Below are 9,314 nucleotides of genomic sequence, written 5' to 3' on the forward strand. Positions count from 1 at the left end.
CGGCCGCTGTGGTTTATTTATTTTTTTTACTTACATGTCCTCGGACAGGAAAGCCTAATTTCTGCTGCCCAATACTGAAGAAATTTAAAGAAATTATGCAAAATTGCAGAATATTTTTAAGATTATCTGCTATAAAAAGCCAGGCCAGGAAAATCTCCTTCATGTTTTTCTGAGTTTTATTCTCAGTAAATTTGACACAAAGGCATCTGCTGTGATGCTCACAATTCTGATGAAGTCTCACATGCATCAGTACTGATATAATATTTCTGACTGTCTGAGGCAAAATTGAATTGAATCAAAACCTTGTGAATCGGAATCGTATGGATTATAGAAATCAGTGATGATACCCAGTCCTAGTGAGTAGCCTAGGCCCGACAGAAGTGAATGTAGAGCTATGGGTAATAAGAAAAGAACTATTGATAACTTTTTAAGTTAAGTTAAAGCCTGATCCGTCTGAAATTTATAGCCAGTGCTCTGACACGGAGTCATCAATCTCTGAACGCTGAAAAAGCACAGTGTATCCAGAAAATACATTATATGTCATGATAAATGCACTGCCCAAGTGTCACCTCTAACCCACTGCCTTTCAGCGGCAGGCAGCAGCAAACAGGTCGTCAGAGGAGGCCGCTGGGATCATCAAGTTTAACATTGTCTACAATATTGCCAAAGAGTGCCAAAGCACTTCAAGCACAAGCACAATATTGTTATTTAATCAATTACAAATGAATATTGTCTGTATGGACCGCAATTTACCCCCCCAAAAAGTGCACATGTAAAACTGCGGTGTTAAGCAATGCGGTTGAAAAATTTGGGTGTGCCTTACTTTTGTGCTGGTGCGCCTAAGAAAAAAATTTAGGCACACCAGTGCAATCGTGGCAAAACATTAGTCTAGAGCCCTGGTTCAGGACAGAGTACATGTTTTACAGTTTTACTACACTGCTGCCATGTTGAATTGTTAAGTCAGGATTGACAGGCCTGTTCCAAGTTTCAGAAATATAAATCCAAACTGAGGCAGTATTCCAGCTGAAAATTCAAATTTGGAATACGGGATTTTTGACTTCCCACTTGAAATAAAACGCAGCAAGAAGGGCATCCGTTGTGCCCTTCTTTATCTGGCCTTGTGACCCTCGACTCTTTGTGTCTACCTAACGTTAATGTGTGCGCCAACGTTAGCTCCAATATTCATGATAACCGTTTTTAATACTGTTGTTGAAACTACTGACCTCTTGAAGTGCTGTTCTGTGTTGTGAATGTCAATTGAGGAGAAAAAACTTCATGCAGATTCATGTTATAGATATGATAAGCCACAAAAAGTAAAAAAATAATAACAATACACTGACCTCTCTCTCTCTTCTATGATAACTAAAGACATGTTTGCCACAATATAGCTGAAACTGTTGTGAACTTCTGCAGCACACATGCAAAGGTGGAGCAATGTGTTTCCCATTTCAGATACTTGCTCTTTTGGGGGAGGGGCAAGAGAACCACCATCTCTACAGTTACAAAATTCCTACATAGCTTTCTTAAAAGAATTAACATTAAATTAAAAAAAAAAAAATTATAGAAGAGATTTCTGTCTGGTTTTAGTTTCTAACAGATGTTCTGACATTTAGAAACAATATTTAAATGCTTTGCCTATCAGGAAAAAAATATAGATTTCCTTACAACACAACAACAGTAATTGGCTCAAAATGTGTAGCAGGTGTTGCAGTTGCCCAGGCTCTGCTCCATTTCTACTACACTAAACAGAAAAACAATAAATGCTTAAGTTTCAACACAATTAAAAGCAAATATGCAAAAATAAGCCTTACGATCTGGTGACTAGTATTCCTTACAAAAGCAGAAAATATATTCAGTATGCTACCAACCAGCTTTAGTGTACTGTGCTAAAACTCAAAAAATCTGCATTCATAGTAATTTACAGAGCAGTAACTGACTATACTAAAGTCACAGGACTACCACGATATAGACCATGTTACAAAAAGTGTTGTTTACTGCTGATTGAGCCTGCCATACCTGTGAAATCACTGACAACTGAATGACCAGCAGTATTTATACATCTCCGGTTTCAGGCTACTGGTACTTATGCCTGAAATATGAACCAGCTCTGTGCAGTCCACACTCAACATGTGTACATGAGACATCCTAGTCAAAACACAAACTTTTTTATACACACTGTGTTACAGTGTCACCAACTGTACTTATAAATCATAAATATATGAATTACACTAATGTTTGCATATGGGCCTTTTTGAATGTTTTCTCTGCACAATTTTATCTGAAGTTAAAATCATGTGTATGCTTTACCAGTTATGCTGGAATATGTCTAATACAAAAACAAATACATTTATTCCCAGCAGTTCAGAATAAGGTTTTGTATCTCATGATGTAACACTTAATCCCTGGAATATAACACCTCAATTCAAATATCAAAGACCAATGTGCCAAAAGATAAAAACAAACAAATAAGAAAAATAAACCCACAAGCCAAATCCTAACCCTCTTTATAGTATTAAGTTCAATGGGAAGAAAAATTAAAGGAGAGCTCTATAAAAAAAAAAAAAAATCCCTCCGTGATAGTCAACTATTCTGAACAATAGAAAAAATATAAAAACAAATATGAAAGAAAAATTTCTGAAGTACAAATGCTGTCCTCATAGAGCTAATATTGCAGACGTACACAGTAAATGTAACTTACTTGCTAGCTTAGCTTGTAATCCTGATGGCCCAGGTTTGGAGGTCTCAGTTTTGGATGATCCAGGCAAGGACAGTTTGGGTTTTGGCAGATTGACTTTGGGGTTGAAGCGTGCTGCCCACTCAAATTTTGAAGAGCTGGCAGCTTTGGCCTGCTCTTTGTCACGTGTACTACGGCGTGGAGAGGGGCTAGATGCTGAGCGGGAGCGACGTGCCTTGGACTGGTCTTTTCCTTGTTTGACTCGGGCGCCTTGGGTGGTGGTGCTGTTGGTGCCTGTGGTAGAGGAAGAGGTGGAGGCAGAGGAGGAGGAGGAGTCTGTCACGTTGCTACACCCAGCTTTGGCTGAGGCGGCCGATTTAGACGCCAGCTTGGTGGGTTTTGCAGTTCTGCCCTCGGTACGATTGGGGAGGGACCCAGCGGTGCTACTAAGACCGGGGAGAGAGTCTGCTTTTTTCCGTTTTTGGATTGGCGAGGCCCCAGCGGCCACACTCTTCTTGCTCTGGCCTCGACCTGACGATGCAGGCAATTCTGAAGTAAGTGATCTCTTCTTGGACTTAACTGGGCCTTTCTTGGTCTCTGAGGTATTGTCTCGGGGTGACGGGAGCGATTTCGGCTTCTTGGCAGGGGTTGGGCCAAAGGTACTTATTTGGTCAGGAGCTTCACTTCGCTTCAGCCCTCGGTTGCCTTCACTCTTAGATTGGTGGCCTGGTCGCTCTTGTTCAGATGTTCCTGCAGCCTCTGGGTCGTCTTGCAATACAAATGAAGCCACGGACAGAGTAAGACCGCTTCTGTTAGGGTGGAAAAGACACAGAAGTCCATCTTAGAAGATTTATGAATCCTAAAAAGCAGAGCATTGCAATGCCACATTCACTGCCCTTTTTTTCAGATTTTGATCAAAGTCCAAAAGGACAAAAAAATGCATGACCCTATTTACACACACATACACACTAAGCACCAAGTAGAAAACACGGGTACCTTCTTGAGCTGTGCCCTCTGGACTGGCCAGTGGCTGAGCTGGCTGTGGCTTTGGGAGCCTTAGAATTAGGTCTTCTACTTTCAGGTGGGGAATTTGCTTTATGTTTTACCTGCTCTGACTGCAACCTGTAAGGTTGGAAATTAAAGAGCACGTAACAGTGTGGGTGTCTGTGATTAAGTTACTTATAAAGAGACTTGATCAATCTCCAAATCATTTTGCCTATCTCCATCTGCATATAATCTGGCCATTATCACGTCTGGAGATTCATGAAAAATAAAGCTAAAAGAGGGTTAATCACCGACTATGACAAAAGAACAAAGATAAGCTTTTCCTTTGATTACATAGGACAATTTTACCATTCAGCAAGTTAAAATACCAATTAACTACAAAGAGACACAACCCAAATACAAATTCCCCTCTACGAAACATCATTTCATCTATTGCTCTTTCAAGAAAGGTTCAGCAACTGCTGCCCACAAACTACGGCTGCCTTTTAAATATTCTGATTTTAACTGGACAGCAAGGATGCAGATACACTCACCTTCCAGCGACTGTGTGGTCTTGTGGCTGGGCCGCAGCAGTGTTCCTCTGTGAACGGCGCAGTGACCCCCCTGGATTGGAATTAGGCCGGTTGGACATTGGCACCTCTCTCCTGAAGGGACATACCCTTTCTAGACACTACCATTCACTGTAATAAAGGAAAAAGAGACCACAAAAGAACATTAACAAAATACAAAGACCACCCTTAAACCTGCACAGTCTCACCACCACCAAGTTGTCTGTGGTTTAAAATAAGCTGCCGTCTATTGAGATTGCGTATCACTGAACTACAGGTTCACCACTCTGGCCCCTTTGAGATGATCAGTGGCAAAACATTCTCAAGAGTGTACATGAAGATACAACATCTGGGTGGGGGTTGGCAGCAACACCACATGCTAGTAACTACATCCCCTCATAGCTGAAAATCAAAAACAGGGAACTAAGAACTTTTAAACACTTTATGCTAACTATATTATTATGGCCCAATATGACCCGTTAAAAATAACTAAATCATAGCACAGAGCACAGTTCATGTTCCTAATCTCTCAATAACAGTCACAACAAAATGTATACTTCTCTGAATAACATTCAGTAAAATACAGCAGTGCTGTTAATATTAAACCTTACTGCCAATATCAAATTTTACTGAAATGTTTTAGTTTTTCCCCCTCCCTGTGCACCATGAATATAAAGCTATCACCAAGTACCCTACTTACGCACAGTATAATACATTTTTACACATTGGTACCTTCAAATCTTTGTCAGAAAGCACTACTGGAACCTTTTCACATAATTAAAATCATCAAAAGGATCATTTTACAATTTTCTTACAACAGCGAAAGATTCCTTTGTGTATTATTAACCAAGGTCACAGCCTAATTAAAATAAACATACAATACGGTAGACTATAAATTAATATTTTTTTGGTTTCAGTTTAAGTCCTAAACTAACTGCCAACAGCAATTATGCTTCAAAATGACTACAGCATTGTATAAAATTTATATATCTGATCCAGTGTGCTTAGCGTTAGGGGTGCAGTACAATCTTAACAGTTTAATTGATCAGAATAGTACAGAAGTTTTCTTTTTAACATTAGAAGTGAATGCATGTATCTAACTCACAGGAGTCAATAAAGTGACAGTACTGATAAGACAATTGATTAACTTGATCTAAACACATACAGGAAGATGATTTCATTATTTGCTAGACAAAAACCATTGAATCCCTAAATAAATTTTTTTTACATTTTTTTTCAAAAGCATCTGACTATTTAAGTCACAAGTTTAACTATGATATCACGGATACTGATGATAAAAATACGCCACACTTGCCAAGCTCACTGGGCCATGTTAGGCCTGCACTGACAGTGCATCCTAGTCTTTGTTATTCGTCCATTCTGACAACTGGTGTTCCCCACTAGAGTATAATGGTATTAGTTAAGCTCATCAAATGATTTACAGCCTCACATAGACCATCGACCCAGTTTATTTTACCACATAACTAAAACAAGAACTCAAGTGTCCGATTTTTTATACCCATGATTTACAGAGGCCTATATTTCTGACGTAGTTGTCCACCACCACCGACTAACGCTAGCATGTTTAGCCACTTAATATCCTAGCAAGCCCTGTACATTTTAACAATACCTCCATCGTATCGGTTTATTTATACAGAAAAGCTTCACACATCCAAAAGCGAAGCTTGTGGCGTTTACATCTTGAATCTACAAAAGAGAAAACGCTAGAAGACTTGCTAACTGCAGACCAGCAGTTAGTTAAAGTTACGCTGGCTAACGTAGCAACGGTTACACTGAAATGCGTAGTTGGCGTGCCGGTGTGTCAACCTATTCAGCTAGTACCCTAGCCAAACAAATTGTCACATTTGAGAAGCTAGCTTGTTTGTGTTACGAAACGACATAATGCTTACTAAATGGCAAATACGCCCCTCCAACTGGCGAATAACGATCGGGTTCATCCGAGATTAGCTTCCCGTCGAAAAAAGGCAACATCGACAAGACCCGTCTTTCGACAGCGGTTTAATGTAATAAAGCTAGCAGGCTACAAGTAAACTAACGCAAGCTAAGTTTGCAGTCGGATTGCCAGGACACACAGTTCTGTGTGCGTGTGTGTGTGGTGGGGGGGCTGACAATCAAGTTTAGAGAAAAGAGAAATACGTTTGTGTTTCGTAAGCAAGCTCACCGTCTACGATTGATGGGGGTAAATAAATCCAAAATACACAACTGTCACCTAGACGGGTAACGACGCTGATACAGTTCTACACTCTCCTTGCAATTGTCAGCGCGAATTGTTATGTACAGATAGACTCCAAACTAATATTGGTAAGCTATAAGGATGGCTAACAATATTTTCTGAGCTGACTTAAGGCCAGTGCCTCCCTCTCACTACTACAGCGCTGGCTAGCCTTTTAGCTACTGTTAGCCAGGAAGACAAGTTGACCACTAACAAACAGCGTGCCAACACAGCGCATGGTTCTTGTTAAGACTTGGGTAAATGGGACACATAACGCCAAACATCTCATTCAACTACCGTTAAAGTACCTTGCTCAGAATTCAAAGCGTCACGGCTAGGTTATCATTAGCAAGCTAATACTAGCCTAGCCACAGCGAGGGTTTCTTCAATGACCGTTCTCTCGCAAACAGTAAGCTGACAAAAAAAATAAACAGCCGGCTATTGGCTTTAAAATACCTCGCTGTTTTCAATTAAGCTGGGAGCCGAGGTAACACCACATTACTAACCCCGTCGAGACCGAATTAGCAGCTACAGGACTGTCGCGCAGCTTACGATGTTTAATCAAACAAGAGCGTTATAGCTGTTACCAGCTAACCTTGGCATGCCAGCTAATTGACGTTAGCGAGCCTTGTTGTCGATGGCTAACATTTTGCCAGCTCGACAGGATGGTTAAAAGGATTTGTGTTGAAAACAGCGTTTTTGGCAACACCGCACCAATTCAGTGTTTATGATAAAGTTTTGATCAAAATTTCCCAAACATTAACAAGTTGTCTAGCTAGCAGTTAGCAAGTAAACGCTAACTAGCAAAAAGAAATGGCCCCTGATACCTTTAGACACAAAAAAAACAGGAAAGCAGGACCGGGATTCGAGTTATTTTCGCAACACCCATTCTTCCGATGTATTTCGAGGTTGAATACTGTCAAAATCCCAAAAGACTACAGGTTTAAATGTCAGTGAAAATGTCTACCTTTTGGTATAATGTTGTTACCTATTTGTTCCAGTGTTGTAGTTGTAACAGACAGTGCACCAGCTCCTCTTTTCTCTCTACCACTGCTAGTTTCACATCAGCTGAGGGGCCTACAACCGCAATATACCTCCGCGTGATTCATCCGCTCCGGGACTAGTTTGCTCCTTATTTTCTGTATCTGCTTGCTTTGAGTCAACAAAGCGAGCGCGAGCACTGGATCGGCTGCTCTTTCGAAACAAAGCTACGGGTTTCTAATGAAGACAATTCAACTATTTTTGTAGGCATCCAGAGACAGTCGCTGAATCACTGAAGTCATTGGTAACATTAGCTTGTCACAAATATTAAGTATCAATCCGCTGGGTCGTGACCCCCCCTCCTCCCCCCTTCAACAGACATATATGAAACAAGCATATCTGTAAAATTAATATGCCCCGGATAACTTTTTGTTATTACCCAACATCAATGATAAAGCAATCGGTCCGTTTCATGAGTCGTTGTGCAAAGACAGTTTTAGTTGCTTTTTAGTTGTCATGGCAACATATTTGCGTCCAAAATGGCGTCTTTGCTTGGGGAGAGACTGTTTGAAATTAGTGGTCAGGGTCCGCCGCCTCAAAAGGATTTTTTTCAACTTGTCATTACCAAAAACGAGGTTATGTATTAGGACGTCTTTTTATATAACAGACTTTCGAGGAGTAACTGTATAAAGCGTGCTTATAAAAACAATCCCTCTATTTGAGGCTAGCTTAATTTTCACGTCGTTTAGCTTTAAATATGGCTTTGCTACTATTTTCTAATATTTATGCTTAACAAATAACAAGCTAATAGTAAGATGTTTTAGTAAAATCATTCGCCCTGTTCCAGTAGCATATCGGCATCTTGTAGCTACTACTTCAAGAGAGTCTCCTGGATTAAAGTCTCGAAGTCCCATCTTTGTTTTTTCCCTCTAAATTTAGGTAATACTAACCACATGGAGGATTTCTTTGCGACTTGAATGCAGAGGTCTTCCCCCAAATCAGCAGAAGATATCTCATCAGGACTTCCAAAATGATAAAACTCTACAGTGTAAGTTTTCTTCATCGAAATTATCACTCCCACTTCCATGAAGTTCTTGATAATATTCTTTTCTAACCTATTTCTGAATCTTGTTTGGGTTTATAATTTGACATAGAAACTTTTCAAGGATCTAACCGCAGGGCTGTGTTTGTCGACTTATCATCTGCAGATGAAGTCGGTGCTGTTTTTGGGCAAAGGATCCTGGATTACACAGCAGCACTGTGTCAAGGAAAGTTTGATTACCTGGAGCGTTTACCTGATGACATCATGCTCCGAATCATGTACTGCCTCGAGCTGAAAGACATGGCACTGCTGGCACAGACGTCACGCAGATTCAAAACGGTGAGGACAATGGTAAAGTACTGGATTTGTTCGATGATACAGAAATAATGCTTTAGTGTCTATTGTGTTTTTCTTGTGTTCAAATTCATTTGTATTCACGTGTATGTTGTGCTCTAACCGGATTGTACCAGCTCTTCAGCTCTGAGAAGTTTTGGGAGCAGACTGTGAGGAACTGCGTTGGGTTTAACAGGGACATTGAGGACATAGCCAATGCCATGGGCTGGAAGCGCACCTTTCTAACTTTTTTCCACAACAGTGATGATAAAAAACAGCAGTAAAATATATATTTAAAAACAAACCCTTTTATTATTGTTCCAAAACAAGTAAAATCACACTGGCTCATTAGCAAACTAAAAAAGACTTCAGTAATGAATGATGAGGGCTTTTTGTGTGTGTGTGTGTGTGTGTGTGTGTGTGCGTGTGTGTGTGTGTGTAAAAAATGTTGTGAATATTCTCCAAAGCAAATCAGTACTTTTGCATTACAAAGGAAAA

The 9,314-nt window shown here is 40.2% G+C and overlaps 2 protein-coding genes across 9 annotated transcripts in view; one reads left to right on the top strand and one right to left on the bottom strand.

Annotated features, from left to right (window-relative positions):
- Positions 1 to 7,904, bottom strand: part of trip12 (thyroid hormone receptor interactor 12) — a 28,333-nt gene extending 20,429 nt beyond the window's left edge. The window contains exons 1-4 of one of the 7 annotated variants that reach the window (XM_085131231.1): positions 7,881 to 7,904; positions 4,213 to 4,359; positions 3,671 to 3,796; positions 2,699 to 3,483 (exon numbers count right to left, since the gene is read on the bottom strand). In XM_085131231.1, the coding sequence (XP_084987357.1) occupies positions 2,699 to 3,483; positions 3,671 to 3,796; positions 4,213 to 4,310 (1,009 nt within the window). In that variant the 5' untranslated portion in view covers positions 4,311 to 4,359; positions 7,881 to 7,904. The other 6 variants (XM_085131226.1, XM_085131227.1, XM_085131229.1 and 3 more) reach the window with 6 other exon arrangements.
- A 63-nt stretch (positions 7,905 to 7,967) lies between these two features.
- Positions 7,968 to 9,120, top strand: fbxo36a (F-box protein 36a). Of its 2 annotated transcripts, none has more exons than XM_085131260.1 (4): positions 7,968 to 8,076; positions 8,381 to 8,489; positions 8,650 to 8,834; positions 8,954 to 9,120. In XM_085131260.1, exons 1-4 carry the CDS (start codon positions 7,981 to 7,983, stop codon positions 9,098 to 9,100), a joined length of 537 nt encoding a protein of 178 aa, XP_084987386.1. In that variant the 5' UTR covers positions 7,968 to 7,980; the 3' UTR covers positions 9,101 to 9,120. The 2 variants fall into 2 exon arrangements, with proteins under 2 accessions (XP_084987386.1, XP_084987387.1); XM_085131261.1 differs by having other exon boundaries at positions 8,650 to 8,822.
- The last annotated feature ends 194 nt before the right edge of the window (positions 9,121 to 9,314 follow it).

The sequence above is a fragment of the Neolamprologus multifasciatus genome, chromosome 14 (assembly GCF_963576455.1).
Source record: "Neolamprologus multifasciatus chromosome 14, fNeoMul1.2, whole genome shotgun sequence".
Classification (NCBI taxonomy): domain Eukaryota; kingdom Metazoa; phylum Chordata; class Actinopteri; order Cichliformes; family Cichlidae; genus Neolamprologus; species Neolamprologus multifasciatus.

Excerpts from the sequence above, each read along its gene's own strand:
- fbxo36a (XM_085131260.1), top strand. The coding sequence starts at position 7,981 with ATGGCGTCTTTGCTTGGGGAGAGACTGTTTGAAATTAGTGGTCAGGGT. Across the intron at positions 8,077-8,380 it reads TTGTCATTACCAAAAACGAG|GTAATACTAACCACATGGAG; the intron begins GTTATGTATTAG and ends CTCTAAATTTAG. Across the intron at positions 8,490-8,649 it reads AAATGATAAAACTCTACAGT|ATGAAGTCGGTGCTGTTTTT; the intron begins GTAAGTTTTCTT and ends TATCATCTGCAG.